This window comes from Trifolium pratense, linkage group LG6 (assembly GCF_020283565.1).
Source record: "Trifolium pratense cultivar HEN17-A07 linkage group LG6, ARS_RC_1.1, whole genome shotgun sequence".
NCBI classification, from domain to species: domain Eukaryota; kingdom Viridiplantae; phylum Streptophyta; class Magnoliopsida; order Fabales; family Fabaceae; genus Trifolium; species Trifolium pratense.
In genome coordinates, this window is record NC_060064.1 from 25,004,028 (window position 1) to 25,029,487 (window position 25,460).

The following is a 25,460-nucleotide window of genomic DNA, read 5'->3' on the forward strand; positions in this document are numbered from 1 at the left end:
AAGGACCTTTCAAGTCTGATCAGTTCAGCTACCTCTGTTCTGTCTGTCCTAACTTGAGAACGTGGGTTTTCAGTTTTGTTAGCTGAATAAGGAAAGTCCACTCTGCAGTAGTCAAAGTATCTGAAACTCTTTCTTAGTTTTGGATACAACCAACTGCATCAAGACAGACTGCTTGAAGACAAAAGATTATCAACTCCAACGGTTCTTTTTGCAACGACTCTTTTCTAGTGGTATATATACTAGAAGATTCAGCTACATCAAAAATACAATTATCAAGAATTGAACGTGCGCTGAACAAACTCTGAACTCTGTGATATACAAGCTCTGAACCTCTGTTAAGTGTTTTTGCACTTTAGTCAAATACTCTGTACTATTTGTATTTGCTCTCTTTAGGTTCATCTAAGAGCACTTGTATATTTTATATACTTTACTTTTTCTTGAGGAAACTTAAGCTTGTGTGCTTAAGTGTGAAACTTAAACTTGTGTGTTTAAGTGTGAAGTCTTAAGCTTGTGTGCTTGAGCATTGTTGAGAAGTCTCTTGCTTGTGTGCTTGAGCAGGTGTAATCTTGTGTGATTATAGTGAACTCCCTTGGAAGTGCAAGGGGACTGGACTACTCTCGTTTTGTGAGAGGAACCAGTATAAATTGCTTGTGTGATCTCTCTCTCTCTTGTTATTATTTGTGTTATTTATCCGCTGCTAACTTAGTTGAGTTAAGAACTTGAAAAAGTTTTAACTTAGCTAAAACACAATTCAACCCCCCCTTCTTGTGTTTTCACACCTTCAATTGGCATCAGAGCACCTGGTCTGTTACTTTCACTTAACAGTGAGACAGTAAAGATCTTGTGAGAACACTATGTCTGGAGGAGATGATAGTAGTACTAGAACAACCGGTGAAGCCGGTAATGCCAGTGGTGCTGGTGGTGGTCCTAGAAATGCTTTTGGTTTTGACTACTTAAGTAATGAATCACATGAACATAGTGGCAACAGAAAAGCCCCTATATTCAATGGTGATGCTTCATTATTTGAGTGGTGGAAAGAGAGACTGTATAGCAATATTACTGCTATTGATCATGAGTTGTGGGATTTAGTTGAGTTGGGAGTAACTTTTGAAAACTTAAATGAACATGGAAGGTTGTCCATTGAGCATAGAAAGTTACTCACACCAGCTAACTTAAAAACCTACACTAAGCATCATAGAGTAAAGGACATTGTTGTTGGTGCTATTAGACATGAAGATTATGTCAGAATAGAGGACAAGTCTACTGCTAAATCTATCTTTGATTCTATGTGTGCTACTATGATGGTAATGAAAAGGTTCAAGAGGCTAAGGCTAGTCTTTTGATAAGGCAATATGAACTATTCACTATGCAACAAGATGAAAACATTGAGACTATGTTTACAAGGTTTCAAATCCTTGTATCTGGTCTTAAAGCTCTTAAGAGAAGTTATTCAACCTATGACCATGTTCAGAAGATTCTGAGAAGTCTTCCTATTGCTTGGAGACCTAAGGTCACTGCAATAGAGGAAGCTCAAAATCTCAAGACTCTGAGTCTTGAAGCTCTGATAAGCAATCTCAGAAGCCATGAGATGGTTCTGGATGCTGACTCAGAAACTAAGAAGAAGTCTAAGTCAGTGGCTTTACAGTCAACTAAGACTACTTCTAAGGCTCTTAAGACTCAGCTTCTTGATATTGAAGAAGAATCTTCTGCTGATGGTCAAGAGGATGAGATGAATGAGGATGAGTTTGCTTTATTCACCAAGTTTCAGCAATGGAACAGATTTAACAAAAGAAATTTCAGAGGAGGTAACAGCTCCAGAAATTTTGTCAGCAAAAAGGATGATCAGAAGAACTGCTTCAACTGTAAGAAGCCAGGACACTTTATTGCTGATTGTCCAGAAATGTCTGCTAAAGACAAAAGCAAAAGATACAGCTCAAAGAAGCAACAATTCAAGAGTAAACTGAGAAAGAGTCTGATGGCTACCTTTGAAGAGCTATCATCTGAGGAAGAAGTTGAGGAAGAAGAAGAAGCAAATCTAGCCCTGATGGCTTCAACTGACTCAGATGTAGACTCAGACGATGAATCAGAATCAGATTCAGAAGTAACTGATGAGGTATTTTCTGACTGTTCTAAATCTCAACTTATAACTGCACTTAACAAGGTCATTGAGAAACATCTCAGAGTGTTAAGTAAACAAAAAGTTTTACAAGATAACCTTAACACTCTGACTGAACAAGCAGAACATTTTCAAGGTCTATATCAAGAAACTCTGAATAGAGTAAATGATCTTGAAAAGGGTTGTGCTGTGTGTCACAAACCTACTGATGAGCAAGAAATGGCTCTTCAACAGTTTGTGCATCTCAACCTTGGTAAGAGCAAAGCTGCTAATCTTGTTTATAATGTCATGAGACATAGAGGAGAGGGAGTTGGCTATGAATATGGTAGAACATATTCAAAGCTAAAGACCTATCCCAAAAAGGTTGGAAAATCTTGGGTTTACTATGTTGTACCTCAGAGTGAAGAAGGAAAGAAAATTGGTACTCTGGAAGATGAGGATAATAATCTGAGAGATTTGGGAAATGACAACTCAGAGGAACCAAGTTCCTCAGGATCTGGGAAGAAAAGCTCAGAAGATAAAAGCTATTCAGAACTTGACAGTATTAGTTCAGATGTTCTGAAAGTTTCAAAATCTGAGGCTTCAACTTCTAGAACCAGAGGAATTCTAGTTCATGAGAAAAGTCAACCTAAAGGCTCAGAAGTTTTTAAAAGAAAGTCAAACCTCAAACCTCAGAGGCAACATAGGACTAAGGTTATTTATGATTCTAGAGTCAGTAAATATAACTAGTCAAATCAATGGACTGGTGATAAATACAAACTCTGGGAGCATAAACAATCCAAGTCCTGGAATAATAACAGAACTCAAACTAAGAACCATTTTCAAAAGAGTTATTATTCCAAACCAAAATCTTTCTCTCACACTCAACAACACAGTAAGCATTTGTGGACTAACAAGCGTGGACCCAGAAGATGGGTACCAAAAGCTGAAATTATGTATCATTCAGATTTACCAACTAGGAAAGGATATGTCCTACCTAGAGTATGGAAACAAGTCCTATGCAAAGGAAGAAGGGCTTATGTCCTTGACCAATGGCTGACAAGTTCTCAAGTGAACAATCAGAACTTGATCAATGAAGAGGAAGAATATTGGGATGACTTTATCATTAACTGTGATAAAGAGTTCCATCGTAGTGATTAAAGTTGTTTCTCATACAGCCTATCACTCAAAGAAGTATCATGAATCATTCATGGTATCTGGATAGTGGGTGTTCAAGGCACATGACTGGTGACAAACAACTGTTTTCTAAGCTGACTATGAAAGAAGGAGGTTCTGTTGGCTTTGGAGGAAATCAGAAAGGAAAGATAATAGGTACAGGTACAGTAGGTAATTCCTCCCTATCTATTAATGATGTTTGGTTAGTTGATGGACTCAAACATAATCTATTGAGCATAAGTCAATTTTGCGACAATGGTTATGTAGTTGTCTTTAATAAGGAATCATGTACTGTGTCTAAACAATCTGATAACTCCATTATATTCAAAGGTCTGAGAAAGAACAATGTTTATAAAGTTAATCTTTCTGATTTGAATGAACAAAAAGTGATGTGTCTTTTAACCTTGAGTGAAGAAAAATGGATCTGGCATAAGAGGTTAGGCCATGCTAACTGGAGGTTAATCTCTAAGCTTAGCAAGCTTGACCTTGTCAGAGGTTTACCTAAAATCAAATATCACTCAAACACACTTTGTGGTTCATGTCAAAAAGGAAAGATTACAAAATCTTCTTTTAAACCTAAGAACATTGTTTCTACCTCAAGACCATTGGAACTTCTTCACATTGATCTTTTTGGGCCAGTTCACACTGCCTCTATCAATGGAAAGAAGTATGGATTAGTAATTGTGGATGATTACAGTAGATGGACTTGGGTAAAATTCCTAAGAACAAAGGATGAAGCTTATGATGAGTTTAGCATCTTCTGCAAACAAATTCAAAATGAAAAAGGCTACACTATTTTAAAAGTTAGAAGTGATCATGGTGGAGAATTTGAAAATGAACCTTTTGAAAACTTTTGTGAAAAATATGGCATTATGCATGAATTCTCTTCTCCTAGAACGCCTCAACAAAATGGGGTTGTAGAAAGGAAGAATAGAACTCTGCAAGAAATGGCCAGAACCATGATGCATGAAACAAATGTAGCAAAGTTTTTATGGGCAGAAGCTGTAAACACAGCATGTTATGTTCAAAATAGAATCTATATCAGATCTAAGTTGAACAAAACTGCTTATGAATTGTTCAAAGGAAGAAAACCTGACATTTCTTATTTTCATCAGTTTGGATGTACATGTTACATCTTAAACAACAAAGTCCATCTAAAGAAATTTGATGCTAGAGGTTATAAGGGTATTTTTATAGGATACTCTGAACGCTCAAAAGCATACAGACTGTATATTTCTGAAACACATACTGTGGAAGAAACTATGCATGTCAAATTTGATGACAAAGAGCCTGACCAAGTGTCAGAGCTTGTGGAAGGTTTGTCTAGATTTCAGGTATCAGAGGATCAATATTCAGATATTCCAAACTACACAGAACATCCATTCTCTGAAGAACCTCTGAATATAACAGTTCCTACAGACTCTGAACAACAAAGAGCTGAAGCAACTGCTGAACCTGATGTTGATGAGTCTGAAGATGATGAGCCCCCAAGAAATACCTTCAAATACAAATCATCACATCCAGAGGAACTGATATTAGGCAACAAGGACAGTCCAAGAAAGACAAGATCTCAACTGAGAAATGAGGAATCTGTAGTTGGTCTTATCTCAATGATGGAACCTTCAAAGATTGATGAAGCTCTGAAAGATGATGCTTGGATTGTAGCAATGCAAGAAGAGCTGAATCAATTTCAAAGGAATGATGTGTGGACTCTAGTGCCTAAACCTTCACACAAGAACATTATTGGAACAAAATGGGTATTCAGAAACAAGCTGAATGAACAAGGTGAAGTGGTAAGGAACAAGGCTAGATTGGTTGCACAAGGTTATAGTCAACAAGAGGGGATTGACTATACTGAAACCTTTGCACCAGTTGCTAGACTTGAAGCAATCAGGATGAATTTGAAATGAGCATGATGGGAGAGTTGAAGTTCTTTCTTGGAATACAAATCAATCAGAAGAAGGAAGGAACTTATGTTCATCAATCAAAATACACTAAAGAACTTCTGAAGAAATTCAATCTAGATGACTGCAAGATTATGAATACTCCTATGCATCCAACTACCAACATGGGCAAGTCAGATGATGAAGGAAAGGTAGATCAAAAGGTCTACAGAGGTATGATTGGTTCCTTACTCTATCTGACAGCCTCTAGACCAGATATTCTATTCAGTGTTTGCTTATGTGCAAGATTCCAGTCAGATCCCAGAGAATCTCATCTTACTGCTGTAAAGAGAATCTTTAGGTATCTGAAAGGAACAACTAATCTTGGACTTCTCTATAAGAAATCCAATGATTATGTGCTAAATGGATTCTGTGATGCTGACTATGCTGGAGATAAAATTGAAAGAAAATCCACAAGTGGCAATTGTCAATTTGTTGGTGAAAACCTTATCTCCTGGGCTAGTAAAAGACAAACTACTATAGCTTTGTCTACAGCAGAAGCAGAATACATTTCAGCAGCTAAGTGTTGCACACAACTACTCTGGCTAAAATATCAGTTAGAAGATTATCAGGTAAGCAGTAACAATATTCCTTTATATTGTGATAATACTGCAGCCATTCATTTATCTAAAAATCCTATTCTACACTCTAGAGCCAAACATATTGAAATTAAACACCATTTTATCAGAGATTATGTTCAGAGAGGCATTATAGATATTAAGTTTGTTGATACTGAAAATCAATGGGCTGATATATTTACTAAAGCTTTATCTGTTGAAAGATTTGATTTTATAAAGAAACATCTGAACATGTTTTCAATCTCTGAATGAAAAATCGTTTTTGGCAATTAAAGTGTAAGAGGTTATGTATATCAGAACTTATGATTCAGAACATCTGAAACACAAGCTCTGAAGTACTTAACTCTGATAGAGAATTTTAAATAACTCAGAGGCTCTGAACTATTTAAGTGGGAAACGTTTAGTATTCACTGCTGAACAGTTGTCCATTAAAATAGCAGTTACCGAGTAAATTTCTGCACGTGGTCTACGTGTGTCAGGTAGTGGGTGGTTAATGATGATTTTTGGTATTCAACTTTCTGTCAATTAGCGTAACTTCCCAAATTTGCTATTTTCGTGTTAACTGTACTCATTTAAATAAACTTACACAATACACTTGCACACTATTCACTTTCACAACCTACACTTTCATATTCTCTCTAAACCTCCAACACAATTTCTTTCTCTCTCGCTAGTTTTCCAAACCCTACCCTAATCTCCAACATGGCTGGACCTTCGTCATCTTCTTCAACAAAGATTCCTCCTTTTATGTTCAAGAATCTTCAGATTGTTGGGAACGAGATGGAGTTTCCAGAATCTGAACTCACATATCTGTCTGAGAAGATTGTGGACTTTGGTAGTCTTTCTGCAAACGGCTTTGAAGTTAAGCAGTACTTTACATCACAAGGATGGGATAAGTACTTCGACATGCTTAACGGTCTTATCTACCCAGACTTGCTTAAGAAATTTTGGATGAAAGCAAGAGTGTTTGATAAACATGAAGCAAAGAAGGAAGAAATTGCTGCTATTGAGAGGAATCCTAGTCTGAAGGGTAAAACTAGGAAGGAAATGGGCTTGCTGGAATTTACAGGTGTTCAGATTAGGTCTAACATCTGTGGGATGAATATGGCCTTCTCACCAATTCATTTTAATGCTCTTCTTGGTCTACCTAACTCTGGGATAGAGTTAGATGTTTTTGAAAAAGATACAAGATATAGAGATGATCTTCTGCATCTCATCTGCACTGACTTTAAGCTGAAAGGGAAAGTCAAAGGATTGACTGACGAGTGCAGAGTTTTGTTCAAGATAATCCTTGCTTCTATCAGTCCAAGAGTTGGAGGGACTGATACAATCTCCTGGACGCATCGTCACTTGTTATATTTCCTTCTGACAAGGAAGAAAGTTAATCTTGGTGATTACTTTTTTGAACGAATCTGTGAAGCAATTTTCGCCAGTAAATCTCAGAGGAAAACTACTATAGTTTATCCCAGGCTGTTGTCAGATCTTCTATATCAAGGTCACGTGATTCAGAATCTGCAGAAGTTCCACCCAGAACTAGTTCAGAAGAAGTTTTATCCAGAGATTCTGAATGCCAGTTTTCTATCCAAGATGCGTTTGATTGCATCTAAGCCTGTTGCTCCTCCTAAAGAATTGTCTGTTAGGCTTGAAAATCGTCTGTATGTTGAAGGCTACCCTGTTATTTCTGAAGCTGATGCTGAGCATGTAATTCAGGACTATTTAGAAGTGCTCAGACAAGAAGGTTTTGTTGTTGATAGGAGTATGGTTCCTCCTGCTCCTGTAAATCTGTATAATCCTAAGAGGAAACCAAAGAGAAAGGCTGAAGCTCAAGATGATCTACCTAAGCCAGATCTTTTGGCTCAGAAGAAATTTAAAGTTGAACAATCTATGGCTGAGCAAAGAACTAAGAGGAAGCATGAAGAAACTGCAAACAAGGCTGCTGAAGGAGCTTCCAAAAAGCCTATGGTTGTTGAAGTTGAAAGTTCATCTGAGGAATCTGACTCTGAAGATGAAACTGAGTCTGATGAAGAAACAATTGCTGAAAGCCTTCGTAGAAGACCTGCTCCTATTTCCAAAGATAAAGGTAAGTCTACTAAGTATGTCTTTAATGAAAATGAGATTGGAATAGGTTACACCAAACCTCTCAAAACCATCTTACCAACCTCTGATATTCCAACCTCTGATAACCCCCTATCTGAACTAGAAAAACATCTTAGTCCAGACCCTCTTAACAATCAAACTTTCACCCAGAAGCCTTCATCACCTCCCAAACCTACATCACCTCAATCTGAACCTCAACCTGACATTCCATCTTCTGAACCTCAACCAGATATTCCTGTCACTAAACCAACCTCTCCCACAAAACAACCTTCTACACACAAATCTCCTGAACCAACCCCTGAACAAATTGCTCCTGAACCAACACCTGAACATAAATCTCCTGCACCATCTCCTGACCATATTTACCCTGAATCAACTTCTGACATCTCATCACCTGAACCAACCCCTGAACCCCATCCTAACCCAAGTGCTGAACATGCTTCTCCTGAGCGTATTCACACTTGTGCTCCCAAGCCTGCTACTGAAACATCTACTCTCTCTACCATTCCCAATCCTTCACCCTCATCATCCAACCCTTTTAGTAATTTATCCACTCAATTTCATGAAGATTTGCTTAGATTATCTACAATAAAGGACAGGTTCTTAGTTTGTCCTTCTGATGTGGACCTAGAAGTTTCAAGCATTAAGGCAAGGATTTGCAATGCTTTGGATGTTGCTGCTGCAAAAATTAAGGCTGTTGTTAGTAAGAGGGATCTGGACGGTATAAGCTTCATGAGGAACAGTTTGGCTAGGGCTGAGTTGAAAAGATTAACGCCGTTCAATCATGAAGAGCATGAGCGTGCTAAGCTTGTTGCTATAGCTGCTGCTGTAAGGCGTATGTCTGAATTCAAAGATTGCTGGGTTGATTCTACACTTCTGCAACGTCTTGAGGATCAACGGATTGAGAATGAACGTCTGGAAGAAGCTGCTGCTAGAGTTGCTGAGTTGGCAAATGAGCTACAGAATGAAGATGCCACAGAAGAGGATGTACTGGTTGTGCTTGCTTCTCAGAATCAAGAGGATGTGCTGATGATAGATTATCCAGAGGAAGGAGAACCCTCTGATAAAGGCAAGGCACCTATGATTGAAGAACCAGAACCTGTGATTGAAGATCAAGCTCCTGCTATGGCGGATCAGTTGCAGATTTTTCAAGAAGCCCTGAGGGAATAGCAAGAAGGTCTAGAACGTCAAAGAGTTGCTCAAGAGACATTGGAAACCAAGGTGGATGGTTTAGTTTCCAATGTGGGATCTTTGAATGATAAATTCGACCAACTCTTAGCCTTTCTTAAGAAACCCTAGGATTCTCTGCACATGTTTTATGTTTTCTTTCTTTATTCTCTGTTTATCCTCTGAACAATTTTCTTCTAAGTTATGTTTGATTTTTATTATTATGTGGTCTGTTATATGTTTTGTTTATTTTGCTTGTGATTATTTTCCTTGTTAAATTAGAACATAAGAACACAAGATGCTTTCTAAAACAAATTTTTTTTTAATGATCTGATAATGTTGAGTACATTGGTAAAAAGAAAAAGAAAAAGACAACCTAATCCTAATCAGATGGATAAAACTCAGAAGAAATCTCTGATTTCTCCTCAGCATCCTCTGATGAAATTTCAATGGGATCTGGGTTTTGCTCTTGTTCTTCTTCTTCTTGTTCCTCGTCTGGAACATAGCTAGCCAAGAACTCAACATAGTCAGCATCATCTTCATTCTCTTCAGCTTCAGAGTCTGATGAGATGATTATTATCTCAGCATCTTGTGGTTTCTTGTTGTCTTTTTTATCCTTCTCTTCGTCTTCGCGTTTCTCCTCGTTCTTCTTTCTCTTAAACTCTGCGATGCGTAGACTAAATCTTTTCATTATTCCCAATTTCTCTTGCTTCACTTGTTTATTCTTGTTTTTACGTGAAGAAGGCATGTTATTCGTTCACCTTTTATAAACCCTTGAGCGCGTTGGTTTTTGCTTTTGATATTAATTCACCTTTGTAACAACCACTCTTCCTTCTTTGACTGTCTTGGTTATATAACTTGTTTTACTTTTTGATAATGACAAAAGGGGGAGTAGTTACGCATTAATTGATATGTTCCAAAACTGAAACCACGCCTTTTATCTCGCTTTTGTCTGTTAAGTTAAAAGTTGTTACTTTTAAGTTGTTTTACGTATTTCAAGGTGGAGACTAAGTTAGTTGAAACTAAAATAAATTTCATAAGTAAGGATAAGTTAAGAGTGCAATTTTAACTTAGCCTTATGAGACTTAGGGGGAGAGCTTGCAAACCTCTCACTCTGAAGAAAGATATGAAATTTGTTTTATTTCAAACCATCTTAATCTTATACTAAATTAAAATATCATGGATAAAACATAAAGTTCAGACTTTATGAAGTATCAATCTTAGGGGGAGCTTGCAAACCTCATAAACCTAAGAGAAACATGATAAGTTAATTTAACAACAATTGTCAATTAATACTTATGTTTGTCATCATCAAAAAGGGGGAGATTGTTGGAACAAAATTGATTTAAAAATGTTTGCCCCTAAATATATAAAGGTTTTGATGATAACAAAGTATTAATTAACAAATTGGAAGGACTAAAAATTTATTTTAAGTGCGCAGATATAAGCATCATATAAGCTCTGAGTGAAGTTCAGAGGATGTGAATTCAGAAGTTCACAAGCGCTCAGAAGATGTTGGACTTCAGAGGTTACAACTTTCAGAGGATGAAGACTTCAGAACTTCTTGTCTGTCTACAAGCTTCATCAAACTCTGAAGATCTCTTTGAAAGCTGTGAAGATTCCCTTTGCTAGTCAACTCTTCCACCAATGAAGAAAAGGACCTTTCAAGTCTGATCAGTTCAGCTACCTCTGTTCTGTCTGTCCTAACTTGAGAACGTGGGTTTTCAGTTTTGTTAGCTGAATAAGGAAAGTCCACTCTGCAGTAGTCAAAGTATCTGAAACTCTTTCTTAGTTTTGGATACAACCAACTGCATCAAGACAGACTGCTTGAAGACAAAAGATTATCAACTCCAACGGTTCTTTTTGCAACGACTCTTTTCTAGTGGTATATATACTAGAAGATTCAGCTACATCAAAAATACAATTATCAAGAATTGAACGTGCGCTGAACAAACTCTGAACTCTGTGATATACAAGCTCTGAACCTCTGTTAAGTGTTTTTGCACTTTAGTCAAATACTCTGTACTATTTGTATTTGCTCTCTTTAGGTTCATCTAAGAGCACTTGTATATTTTATATACTTTACTTTTTCTTGAGGAAACTTAAGCTTGTGTGCTTAAGTGTGAAACTTAAACTTGTGTGTTTAAGTGTGAAGTCTTAAGCTTGTGTGCTTGAGCATTGTTGAGAAGTCTCTTGCTTGTGTGCTTGAGCAGGTGTAATCTTGTGTGATTATAGTGAACTCCCTTGGAAGTGCAAGGGGACTGGACTACTCTCGTTTTGTGAGAGGAACCAGTATAAATTGCTTGTGTGATCTCTCTCTCTCTTGTTATTATTTGTGTTATTTATCCGCTGCTAACTTAGTTGAGTTAAGAACTTGAAAAAGTTTTAACTTAGCTAAAACACAATTCAACCCCCCCCCTTCTTGTGTTTTCACACCTTCATATGCATCACTAACAAAAAAATAAAGATATCTTGTTGTGCTTGCTTCTTTGGTAATATACAGGGTTTTTAAATCAAGAAACTTTAGAAGTGCAAGTGTTTGATCAATTAGGGTTTGGATTGATCCTCAACATCTCAAGTTTTCTTCTCACTCATTGAGATCAAGTGATTCCCTTCATCAACAATCAAGCTTGTGTATCACATCTAATCAAATTCATCAAAGCTCAAAGCATTGTGTACCCCAATTAGGGTTTTGATCAAAGTCAGATGATTGTTGACTTATGTCCTAGAGCATGACCTAATGGCTTGAAGTATGAATCAAGAATTTCAAATGCATCCTTATGACCTAATTGTGTGACTCAAAAAGATTCGAGAAAATGCAATTGTTGATAATTGAAGATGTGTGGATCAATTGATAAAAATCAACTGTTAGCAAAAGTCAAAGTTTGACTTTTGACTTTTTGGTCAGCTTGGAACCTCAAAAGTCAAGAATCAAGAAAAACATGTGAGATTATCAAGTTTGATCATCAAGAATCAAGAAAGTCAAGAAAATGTTCAAAAAGTCAAAGATTAGGGTTGTGGACTCTAAGTACAAATCTTCATGATCATCTACCCAACTTTACAAGATAATATTTTAGCAATCTACAAATCCATTTGAGATGCTTGATGGCTACTCTTAAATCGGGAATTAATAGTACAAGTTGATGAAAAATTTGAGGTTAAAAGGTTTCTTGAAGTGGAAGAAATCAAAGTGGAAAAATCAAGGTCTCATTACTTTTGAAATTCTCAAACACTTAGAATTTTTTCTAGGAGTTTTGACCTTACCAAGTGCATATGACTTTATGGACAATTGGTGATCAATTCAAAAAATCATTTTTCATTCTGGAGGGACGTATTTTAAGGTGACGTGGCATACTTCATTATTGTGGAAAGATTAAACCAAACACTCATGGGAATTGGAAGATACGCAGTTCCAAAGTTGAGGATTCAGAGTTGTGAAAATGGCTAGAAACTTCGAATTTTTTTCCAAGTGTTTTTCAGTGACAATTTTGATTTTTGTGGGTCGGTTTTCTAGTTGATCTGGGATGATTCAGCTCAAGTGTTCAACATCCAAGTTGTAGTATGTCATGCCTTCTTTCCATTGGTACCAAGAGCATGGATTGATTTTTCTTGAGCATTAAGTTTCGAAGAGGCGAAGTGATCATGGTAAAGCTGATTTATAGGTCCATAATCATGTCAAGTTTCTTGACAGGCCCGACCCTGAACTAAGGCAATGAGTGACATGGCCTAAGGCTCATTATTTTAAGGGGCCAATTTTTTTTTATTATGCCTACCTACTATTATATAAAAAATAAAAAAAAAAACAATTATGCTTAAAGAAAGATGTGAAACGTGACTGAGATCAAATTTTTTATAATACCTACTAAATAAGTGAGTGAGGCCAATTAGTAGAAAACGTGATTGGACATAATTGGTAGGATTATCAAAATAGAACTATAAAAACGAAACAACGGAACCACTTTTTCCATTGTTCATGTTGAGTTTGTTTTGTGGTTTTCTAATTCCCGTGTTTTTATAAGGTATGTATGGATACTATAGCTTTTTCTTATTCAGGTTTTGGTGTTGTTTTGTTTTTGGTGTTCCTAATTTTATTAACAAGCTATTTACCTTATTTTCTACAAATTGTTAATACTTAACAAATTATTTTTTTGCATAAATTTCAACCAGTTGGATCTTACGGTTTTTCAATTCTTCTTCGAAATCAGCATTCTACTTCACATGTGCTATTGTTGTAAGAAATATAATCATATTTTAAATTACACCTATTTCCTATGCTTAATCATATTTTAAATTACATCTATTTAAGGAAAGACCCTCAAATTGGACTATTAACCGGAACAAATGACGGAACACTCGTTAATTTCTTTCTAAGAAATTTAGGCTAGAAATCCGAAAAGTGACTATGTATATATCTTCTTGCTTTCCAGGTGATTCTCTTTTTGTTTATTATTTTTTACCTTTTGCGTTTGTAATTTGACTAATTTTCAAGTTTAAGTTGTATTAATTCTTTTTTTTTTTTATAGGATATTGCATGCTGTTTCTGTTTCCAGCTGAGGTATTTACTTGCTGGTTGGTACATATGAAAAACTAAGCTGATAAATTAAGACATGGATCATCATGAGAATCACTTGAGACTTGAGAGGCTGGATTGTTGTATAATCATTTATGTAGAAAAATCGTTTTTAGTGTAATATGATATAGGAACTTCTTTTGTTACTTGAATGTTGCATGATGCTAATTATCACAACCTCAACAAATTCACACGCATCTGAACATGTCAAGAGTTAACTTCAAATTTAGTGTTTGATTGTATATATGTTCAAATAGCAAAACTATTATTTTACTTGTAAGTGATAACATAAGTATTTAGTGATAACTATTATCATTTGTGGACGAATCAACCCAATCCATCCGTATATGCTCTGCTAACAATCTCACGGCAAACTGCCTACGAGTGTGAGAAAGCCTACAAACACCGAGTCGAATGAAAAACTAATTCAAATGAAAAGAAAACAAAAAAAAATTTAGAGGGGTAATTTTGGATCAAAAATTGACTCTAAAACCACCCCTCTTGAATGATGAAGAAGAAGAACAACTAGGGTTATTATTTTTTTTTTTAAATAAGAAAATAGTTGCATATTGTAATTTGAACAATTACATGCAAAATAAAACTAATCACCATTTAAATTGTCTGTTGCTAATTGCTAAAGATGACCATTAATATGGTTCAAAACTATAGGACGCATAAAAGAAAACATTGAATTGAAATAAACCCTAATTCATAATCCTAAAATAGTAATATATATCCATATGAATCCTTAACCCTAAGCGCGTTCACCACGAATACGGCGTGCAAGTTGAACATCCTTCTGCATGATCGTCACCCTCTTAGCATGAATTGCGCACAAATTGGTGTCCTCAAACAATCCAACCAAATAAGCCTCAGCAGCTTCCTGAAGAGCAAGAACAGCATGGCTCTGGAATCGCAGATCAGTCTTGAAATCTTGAGCAATCTCACGAACAAGACGCTGGAAAGGAAGCTTACGGATCAAAAGTTCAGTAGTCTTCTGGTATTTACGAATCTCACGAAGAGCAACGGTTCCAGGACGATAACGATGTGGCTTCTTGACTCCACCAGTAGTAGGAGCAAATTTCCTAGCAGCCATGGTGGCGATTTGCTTCCTTGGAGCCTTGCCACCGGTTGATCTGCGAGCGGTTTGCTTAGTACGAGCCATTGAATAGGAATCGGAGAATAGAGAAAGCGGAGAAGAAGATTAATTAGGTTTTCCAAGTGTTATTGCAACGAAGAAACTCTAATGAGGAATGAGGAATAAGAATGAATAGAAGTGTTTATATAGGAGTGGATTAATTATGATTAGGTCGGTTTAATTTGGGATGAGAGAGATTGAAAGATCGTGGACTTTGAAATTGAATGCATCAACGGTCATGATCATTTTTTTAATAAGAAATATTAATTATGATCCGTGTGCTTGTTTTTTATTGGTTGATTTTGTTGAGTTGCGGATTGCCACCTAGGACAATTTGTGTTTCTTTTCAATCAGCATATTTTTATTGCTTATAAAAAAAAAAAGATCAGCATATTTTATTTACGGATTCAATTTTGTAATTATTACTAAAAAATTAGTATAAAAATTATTAATAAAAAACTAATGTTATTTTTTTTTTGGATAAAGGGCCGAAGCCCAACAGAGAAATTAAACTAATATCTTGGGAATGACATCAATAGAATAATGGAGCATTTGAAAATATCAGCAATTGTGATTTTGCAGTGGCTTGTTGAGTACAATGTTGCTTTAGCATGCACCTGTTTCGTGACATTGTTTGGATTTGTCGACGATGTCCTTGATGTCCCTTGGAGTGTGTGAGTAATAGTATACAAGTTTTCATTAGCTTTCATTATTTGTCGACGATGTCCCTTGACCGTTTTCTGCACAAATTCGGTCAATATTCATTCTGGATTAAATGGCCTTGAAGTTGGACAGACGGTGGTTATCACATATGCTGTAAAGTTGAAAAGCTTGTATAAGTAAATTCAATATACTTTGATCAGAGACATCGATTCATGCTGCATGTTTTTGCAGATTCTGGTACACAATATTATGCAAATTGGAGCATCAACAGATCCTGAATATAAGCTAGCACACGCATTCTCGATTTACGTTTCGCATCCTGAACTTTCTCTTGTGACCCTTAACAGAATCTATCATGTTCCATTTACAATATCTACAAATTAAAACTCCTCTGATTACATTATCTGACAAAAAATGCGTTTTTCTCCAGCTTTCTGGCTACATTCCATGCCCACGTCATTGTCTGCCAACGTAGGCTTCACATGAATGTAACCTAGTGTTGCTTTCATGCATCTATGATGTACGCCCTCCAGTCTCATATATAAGCAAATATTTATTTTTTATGTTAATTGAATAAATGATGTATCTAGTAATATGAATCAAATACACGAGTTATTCAATGAACCTGAAAAAGGAATCCTTGCTCATATATGAGACCAGAAGGCGCGCACTTGTTTGGTTGGAACCTCGTGTGTCATTCACTGTTTCAGGTTTGACCCTCAAACTGCACTATTGACGGGAACAAATGACGGAACACTCGTTAACTTCTTTCTAAGAAATTTAGGCCCAAAATCCGAAGAGTCACTATGTATATATCTTCACATTTTCCCGGTGATTCTCTTTCTGTTTATTTTCTTTTACCTTTTTGGTTTGTAATTTGACTAATTTCTAAGTTGAACTTATATTCTTTTTTTCTTTTTTTGGACAGGGTATTGCATGCTGTTTCTGTTTCTTGCTGAGGTATTTACTTGCTGGTTGGTACAAAATGAAAAACTAAGCTGATGAATTAAGATATGGATCATGAGAATCACTTGAGATTGAGAGCCTGAATTGTTGTATACTCATTTTTGTAGAAAAATCATATTTAGCGTAATTCAATATAGGAATTTCTTTTGTTACTTGAATGTTGCATGATGCTAATTATCACAGCTTCAACAATTACACACGCATCTGAACATGTCAAGAGTTAACTTCAAATTTATATGATTATTATCAGTCTTGTAACTGCTAGTATTGTTTACTTTGAAGTAAAACCATATTATAGCTCTTTGTTTAATCGACCAATTTTTTTTTCCACTATATTAAAAAAAATTAACAAAAAAGGACACTACCTGATAGAGCTGTAATTAAAAATGGGCCGCCAAGCCCGATTTTTTTCCCGGGCTTGGGCCCTGAAAATCCTAGTCCGAATTGTTTCTGGAATTTTTAGCCAGGCCCAATAAAGCCCGATAAAAATATGGGCTAGCCTGAATGGGCCCCGGAGGCCCGCAAGCCCGAATAAATTATAATAATAAAAATTAAAATTAAAAATAAATATAAATAATTTGTTTTGGATGATTTGAACTTAGTTTGTACTATAAGAGTTTCTTTTGTCACCCTACGAATTTCTCAAATATCACCTACTACTTAAGTAGCGGACGGTGTTTTTTCCTCAAATTTCTCATTTTTACTACTTAAGTCGCGGATGAGTAAAAATAGGGCGCGCGAGAAACTCGTAAGTAGCGGATGAGTAAAAATAGGGCGCGCGAAAAACTCCTAAATAGCGGATGACAAAAAATAGGGTGCGCGAGAAAGTTGTAGGTAGCAAATGAGTAAAAATACGACGCTCGAGAAACTTGTAAATAGCGAGTGAGTAAAAATATGGCGTGAGAAACTCGTAGGTAGCGGATGAGTAAAAATACGGCGCGCGATAATATATATATATATATATATATATATATATATATATATATATATATATATATATATATATATATATATATATATATATATATATATATATAGCGCATGAGTAAATATAGGGCGCACAAGAATTATTGGTCCTATTTATAATGTTGAGTTTGAGCACTAAAAGTGAAATAAAAATTAAAAAAATAAACCGAGCCGGCCCGAAAGCCCGATAATCCGTACTGGGTCAGGCTCGGGCACTAATTTTGGTAGCCCGTTTTTTATCCGGGCTTTTTAGCCCAGCCCGACGAAACCCAAAACCCGACCAGGCCAGCCCGAAATAGGTTGGGCCGCCCGTTTTTGACGGCTCTAGCCATTGGTATGTTATGCCTCAAACTGTTTTCTGGTGTAAGTTTATTGGCTTGTTCGTACTCCTTATACAATAAGCTATTGACTTTTCTCTATAATAATAATAATAATAATAATAATAGTTTTTTTTTAAAAAAAATATTATTATTAATATTATTGATTTTAGTTATGTTTATATATTGTGCATTTATATATTTAATTTTAAAATAACGTAACGCAGCATTATAGTATCGAGAATTTTTAAAAATTTCTCGTATCGATATCGTATCGGTATCGTGTCACGTATCCGGACTTCGTAGAGACGACGATCTGAATGCACACTGACTGTCCCAAACATGACCGCTAATCCATTTTCGCAAGAGGACTGAAAGGAATATATGCTGTGTGCACCTTAAAATTGAGTGGCTTTTTTAGAACGGTTGAATATATCTGACGGACGAAAGTTGGTGAAAGTCACCTGCTGTTCCCGCGCGAATGCAGAGGAACCGCATCTACTTTTTTTCCTCTGTTGAATTTTCCTGAGAAAATTACATAATTTTCTTCCGTTATTCAATTCGTTTACCGTTTCCTTTTTCTCTTCTCTCCTTCCGATCCATATAAACTTTTCACCAATTTCTTTCTCTCAAATTCATTCGCATAATTTGTTTCTCGATCGATTTATTTCACCGATTCATCATCTTTTTCGATTTCATTTCTGATTGAGTTCGTGATCTGGTTTCACTCATTTCTGCATATTGTTTGCAGATTGATTCGTTCTGGTACATTGATTTTCCTCTTTTTTTTCCAATTTCCTTGGCTTATACTTACTTCTATTTGTATGCAATTGTGAGAATTGATGATAAGTTTCATCAATGGTTTCTAGTTAACTGAAGAAAATTGATTTGCATTTCAGATTCTATCATGAACATATAAACTCTCTGTACAAAAAATTTTGTTGATTTCTGCATTGTTAGTGATTAGCTTTATTGGCCTGTTTGTGAGATTTTGTCCATGGTGGTTAAGTCTTCATATGAGCTTCTACCATGGATGGTTAAGCATTGTTCTTGTGTGTTTTGTACTCTTTATGGTTAAGTTTGTTGCCTTATTTGGTCTTTTTGGCTAGCTTGTGCCCTATGGTGGTTAACTTTTATCGCGTCTGTTAAGTGGTTAAGCCTTGAGTTATGGTTTCTGGTTTCCTTTATGACTTTGATTTCGACTGATATATTCCCGGTATCTCTCATATTTTAGAAGTTTTCGATTCCACGGTTACTATATATGATATATAATTATACAAATTCATGAACAAATTAATACATGCACAAGAGATAGTAGCTATAGCAAGTGAGACAAGTATACACAACACTTTCACTTTTTGTAGTTTTAAGATTTTGTCCTCATTTTGCAACAAAAATGGATTCTCGCCAAATAACACAAGAACAACAACCATGGCTTTTGGAGAATGGTGACCCAAAGCGCTTGACCAAGGAAGCAAGACATGGACATGGACGGAGCCGAAATGTGCATAACCTTTCTACGTCTTCGTTGCGCAAGAGATCTGGTTATACTCTCCTGTCGAAGGATCACCGTGCTTGCCTTCAGACTGTCTTGGTTAACATCCAAGAGGTTATTCTTGGTACCAAGCTGTCCATTCTCTTCCCTGCCATTCCTGCTGCTATCCTTGCTCATTACTTTGGCCTAGGAAGAGTGAGTTCCTCTTAATTTATACCATATCATTTTATCTATCTATAAATTTTTTGAATTATTATTGATCTAATCAAAATTTAAGTGTAGAGAAGTTGGCAATTCGGGGTTTCGTAGCCCTCTTTAAAGCAAAAGATTGCTTATTCGAGGTTTGAACTCCGGCCCCTCCAATTATGTCACTGGTAGCTACCAACTGAGCTACCCTTTCGGGACAGTTGATTGCTTATTTTAATAGCTGCTATATTATATCAAGTAGTAATGATGATTATAACTAACTCTACTTTTTAAATAATATTGCAAATAGGCATGGATTTTCATTCTGAGCTTACTTGGCCTCACTCCACTTGCAGAACGTGTGAGCTTCCTTACAGAGTATGGAATCCAATGAAATATATGCTCTCTTTTTCATTATTTGTTTTTGGATTGATTGCTGATTCAGTGATTCTTGTTTTATTTTCTCTGTTTGTGAATGTTACTTCAAATATATTGCAGACAAATTGCCTTCTTCACTGGTCCTACAGGTATATAAAACTGTTCATTACTAGTTAATTAATGTTCAGTTTGGAACTAAATTGGTTATAATTGATTTTTTGGAACTAAATGGTTTATATATTATCCAATATTACAGTTGGAGGACTTCTTAATGCAACATGTGGGAATATTACTGAGCTGATAATAGCAATATTTGCTCTTAGCAACAACCAAATTGCTGTGGTCAAGTATTCTCTTTTAGGCTCCATCCTTTCAAACCTTCTTCTTGTTCTTGGAACCTCTCTTCTTTGTGGTGGCATTGCAAACCTTGGAGTCGAGCAAAAATATGACAGAGTAAGTCCTTACAAAATTTCACATTTCATAGTTTAAAATCACGGTATTTAACTTATTAATTAGCTTCAATTAAGGGTAAATCGTTAAGGAGACTCCGAGTTCGAATTTTGGTTGAAACAATCATTGACCTGACTTTACTAACCTCCCTGCCGAACTTCGAATTACCAGGACTGTTTTTTCCTGAATGTAACCAAAGGGTTAAGACCCAAAAAATTCACGGTCTTTAGTATTGTGAAGAATCACAATAAAATGAATCGAATGTTAATTGTTGAATTTTGCAGAGACAAGCAGATGTGAATTCACTGATGCTTCTATTGGCATTATTATGCCATTCGCTTCCATTGCTATTCACATACAGTGCTGCATCACCTGAACTCACAGTAGAACCCACACTCTACTTGTCAAGAACTGCCAGCATCGTGATGTTGGGTGCATATGTTGTTTATTTGGTCTTTCAACTATGGACTCATAGGCAATTTTTTGAAGCTGAAGATGTATGGCAATTTTTGGAAGCTGAAGATGTATGTTTCTTAATTAAACTATATATGAAATTTGTGAATTTTGCAATTTTAATGTTTATTAGAAGTATTTATACTCTGATGCAATGTTTGGACAGGAAGGTTTAGGTGAGAACAATGAGGCAGAAGAAGAGGCTGTGATTGGATTTTGGAGTGCATTTGCTTGGTTGGCTGGAATGACTGTGTTCATTGCTTTGTTGTCTGAATATGTGGTGGATACAATTGAGGTAATTCTACAAAAATGTTTAGATCTATTTGGAATTCTTTTTTATAAACAGCTTAGTTAATCACTTATTGAATAAGTTTCTGAATAACTGTTTATCATATATATATATAAGCAGTTATGTATAACCTATGACTATATGACCCTATTTCGATTTGATTATTTGAGTTTAATTACCAATATAAGCCCTTGTAACACTGTTTGAGAGACCTTATAGAAATAACTTATGATATGTCTATGAGTTGTTTTCAGCTTAATTCCATAAGCTCTCAATGATGACTTATGAAAACAGCTTATAGCTTATATATGAAAATAGTTTTATTTTATTTTTTCTTTTGTTATAGAAATATTTATAATCACTTATATGATAAGCACTTAATTAAGTTGTTTATCTAAACAAGTTCATTGGTCAATATAAGTTAGGAAATAAGCTTTTTCAAACACACAAAACAGTGAATTTTTTATTTTAATTCTAGCTGATTGTACAAATTTCATTCTTAACAGGATGCATCAGATTCATGGGGTTTGTCTGTCAGTTTCCTAAGCATAATCTTGCTACCAATAGTTGGTAATGCAGCTGAACATGCTGGAGCAATCATTTTTGCTTTCAAGAACAAGCTGGTAAGAAATTAGAGTGTTATCAATTCCATGCTTAATCCTTTCATCTAATCTAACATATAAATTCATATTGGCCAACCTATAAAGTTAATGATTTTTTTTTAAAAGAAGTAATATTCTAGTGAAACTGATGTAATTTCATTACTGCAGGACATTTCTTTAGGTGTTGCATTGGGCTCTGCTACTCAAATTGCAATGTTTGTGGTAAATATACTCTCACCATGTAAATGTAAATTATCGATACTTTGGTTTTAAATTTCACTTATGGTCACAGTCGCGGTTACGCTGTGGACTTTTATATAGTGGAAACATGAGATTGATGCTGTCGAAGTTGCGGCTGCGATAATGTTGCAGAGACTTAAATATCCTTTATATTGGGGCTACAATTGCGGTTGTGAACTGTAATTTAAAACCATTTTCATATAGTCTTCTTTATTTGAATAATAATGAAAACTAATATATTACAATTTATAGGTTCCACTCTGTGAAATTGTTGCTTGGATAATGGGTGTGAAAATGGACTTGAACTTCAACATCCTTGAGACAGGTTCTCTTGCTTTGGCAATTATTGTCACGGCCTTCACTTTACAGGTATATAAATTTGACAGATAATTTTCAATTGAAGAAAACACCAAATTGTGAATTTCTGACTTATTATTAATCTCTTAATGAAATTTTATTTGGTATTGACATAACCACTATCTTAATTGTAGGATGGTACTTCCCACTACTTGAAAGGCCTTATTCTCCTACTTTGCTACTTTGTTATTGGTGCTTGTTTCTTTGTGCAAAGAACACCCATTAGTAAGTAAAATATATGTATAACTTTTATCCCAAAGTTTATATAATTACCATTCTTATAAATTTTGAATTTGCAATTCATATAACTAAAATTTGTATCTTCCTTTTTTCCACAGACCACAATGATGTTCCTAACTTTACTCTTAAATTAGTCACTGATTCAGTTTTAAGCACCTAATAGGTAAGTCTATGTTATGTGACACTACAATTCAATTTTGTGCAAATTCATTTTACAACTTAATAGCTAACTTTGTGAATTTGGATTAATTTCAGGCTTTGGCCTTTTTTGGTTCCTTCCATAAATGAAGGATGGTAGCATATATCCAAATTCAAATGCAGATTCAATACATTAGTTATTGGTTCATTCCAATCATTGTCACATCCAGATAGGAGGGAAGAAAAAGTTTGCAGTTGCAGTGGCTTTGTAATTTTATTGCAAGCTTTGTGAATTTTACTGGATATATATATATCAAATAAAATGGAATTTGTTCTCATACTTTGAGTTTGCTTTAGAAATAATCCTTTTTGAATTGTTCAATCTCTTGTTCTTTATCTTTTGCTTTTGCATGTGAATTATAAGAACTACAATAATAAATATGGGAATAGCTTAAAAAAAATTAGAGGTACAATTAAATTAATGTAATTAGTTAGAGAATTAAGTTGACACATTTTTAATAATGAAAGACTAAGATAAGGCTAAGCCACTAGATTTAAAGGTGAAGGATTTTGATAGTATGCTATAGAGATAATGCATTAAGATAAGACTAAGATAATGCACTTTCACCAATTTTTTATAAACACTCACATACACTTTCCACCAAAGATGTTTCTTAATGAAAAGTAAGAGCTTAGAAAGCTTGAAAAATACTAAAAATCGTAAAATTTCATTTTGATAAAAGATAGTGAAAGGAGTATAATTGGTGCTCTTATATAAAGTCATTTGAGGCTTAACTAACTAACTACCCAATAACAAACTTAACAAATTAATTGAATCTCTAACAAACTACTAACTAATAATCATTAATCGGGTCAAAATTGAGATGTTTAGATTCAATAATCGGTTAAAAAATGATCAATTCTAGGGTTTTAAGGTTATAAAATTTTCACTTATACTTTTTCTTAAATTTTGTCATGTTGATCTCAACTCTCATTTCCTCTCTCTCGGGTTAGTGGATCTCACTTGTCACCCACTAAGTCCTAGTCATCGTCCACACACTCCTTTACACACACAATTTGCTGGTTTCGACTACCCTTGAACAACTCCTGTAAAAGTTTGTTTGGTTTTTCAATAAAATATGTTGTTTGGTTTAGCAATTCTAGGAATTTGGATAGAAAGGAATGAGAGCATTTTAAGAGTAAAGGGATGGGATAATACTTCACCACCTTGAACCTGTTAGAACTTGAAGGGAGAATGAGGGAAATCAACAATGAGAGAATGATGGAAATTGAGAGAGTAAAGGGAGAATTATTATTGATCAAGATTGTGTTGAAATTACAATGACTAATGTGCTTATATACACATTCAATCTAACTAACTATGATTACTCTAACTAACTCACTAGTTAGTTGCTTACAACACAAGTAACATAAATTGTAACTAACTTCTAACTTGAATTATTCCTTCAATACTCCCCCTTAATTCAAGTTCTCCATGCTAAACACATTAAGCATTTTCCTCATGTCTTTGAACTTGTCAATTTTCAATGGCTTGGTAAGTACATCAGCTATCTGCTTCTCTGTACTGCAGTAGCTAAGCTTGATCCTCCCTTTAGTGACTTGGTCTCTCAAAAAATGAAACTTAGTTTCAATATGCTTGCTTCTCCCATGAGCTATGGGATTTTTGGCCAGATTTATGGCTGATTTGTTGTCAACCATAAGCTCTACTCCATCTTCAATATATATTTTCATTTCCTGCAGCAGAGATTGCAGCCATATACCTTGACATGCTGCATTGCAGGCTGATATGTACTCAGCTTCACATGTTGACAGTGCTACTACATTTTGCCTTTTAGAGCTCCATGAAATAGGGCAATCAAACAGTGTGAATACATATCCCATAGTGCTTTTCCTTTCTACTTTGTCACCAGACCAATCAGAGTCACTATATCCAATCAATTTGCCTTTCTTTCCATCTGAATTTGGATATAGAATACCATACTCCATTGTGCCCTGCAAGTATCTCAGTATCCTCTTCACTGCTTGCATATGAGATAGTTTAGGTGTTTGCATGAACCTACTGACTATCCCTACACTGTGACAAATATCAGGCCTTGAATTGCAGGCATATCTCAGGCTTCCAACCATCTGCTTATACAATGTGCTATTGACATTGCTGCCTTCATCATCATTACTCAGGCTTGAAGCAGTTTCCATTGGTGTATTGGCTGGGTTGCAATTCATCATGTTGAATCTTTTCAATATGTCTGAGATATATTTTCTCTGGTGAATCAACATTCCCTCTTTAGTTTTAGTGAATTCCAGTCCAAGGAAGTATTTTAGGCCTCCCAGATTGGTCATTTCAAATTCTGAGCTCAGCTGACTTGTTAACCTTTCAATTTCTCTTTTGTCACTGCCTGTTATCAGTAAATCATCCACATATAAGCATACTATGCAGAGTTTACTCTGAGTTGAGCCTTTCACATAAATTCCATGTTCAACTGTGCACTTTGAATATCCAATTTTGTTCAGAAATTCATCTATCCTCATGTTCCAAGCTCTAGGTGCCTGTCTCAGGCCATATAGTGCTTTATTCAGCCTCAATACATGATCCTCCTTTCCCTTAACTGTGAAGCCTTGAGGTTGTTCAACATATACTTCCTCCTCAAGTTTGCCATTGAGAAATGCAGACTTGACATCAAGTTGAACAAACTCCCATCTGAAGTGATTAGCTATTGCTACCACCAATCTTACAGTTTCAATTCTTGCTACTGGTGCAAAAATTTCTGAGAAATCAATGCCTTGCTTCTGAAGGAACCCTTTAGCTACTAATCTTGCTTTATATTTTGCTATAGTTCCATTAGGTAAATGTTTTAGCTTATAAATCCATTTGACAGCAATTGGTTTCTTACCAGGAGGCAATTGAGTGATACTCCATGTTGCATTTTTCTCAATT

The 25,460-nt window shown here is 35.4% G+C and overlaps 2 protein-coding genes and 1 pseudogene across 3 annotated transcripts; 2 read left to right on the forward strand and 1 right to left on the reverse strand.

Annotated features, from left to right (window-relative positions):
- Positions 1-14,222: 14,222 nt before the first annotated feature.
- Positions 14,223-14,875, reverse strand: LOC123892699 (histone H3.3-like). The gene has a single exon (XM_045942552.1). The coding sequence runs from the start codon at positions 14,789-14,791 to the stop codon at positions 14,381-14,383; it is 411 nt and encodes a 136-aa protein (XP_045798508.1). The 5' UTR covers positions 14,792-14,875; the 3' UTR covers positions 14,223-14,380.
- Positions 14,876-15,307: 432 nt separating this feature from the next.
- On the forward strand, positions 15,308-16,703 carry LOC123891974 (annotated as a pseudogene).
- A 1,414-nt stretch (positions 16,704-18,117) lies between these two features.
- On the forward strand, positions 18,118-22,844 carry LOC123892700 (vacuolar cation/proton exchanger 3-like). Of its 2 annotated transcripts, none has more exons than XM_045942553.1 (12): positions 18,118-19,366; positions 19,668-19,735; positions 19,856-19,884; positions 19,992-20,188; positions 20,470-20,709; positions 20,805-20,933; positions 21,434-21,550; positions 21,698-21,751; positions 22,022-22,138; positions 22,261-22,351; positions 22,465-22,529; positions 22,622-22,844. In XM_045942553.1, the coding sequence occupies exons 1-11, from the start codon at positions 19,073-19,075 to the stop codon at positions 22,524-22,526; spliced, it is 1,398 nt and encodes a 465-aa protein (XP_045798509.1). In that variant the 5' UTR covers positions 18,118-19,072; the 3' UTR covers positions 22,527-22,529; positions 22,622-22,844. The 2 variants fall into 2 exon arrangements, with proteins under 2 accessions (XP_045798509.1, XP_045798510.1); XM_045942554.1 differs by having other exon boundaries at positions 18,155-19,366; positions 20,470-20,682.
- The last annotated feature ends 2,616 nt before the right edge of the window (positions 22,845-25,460 follow it).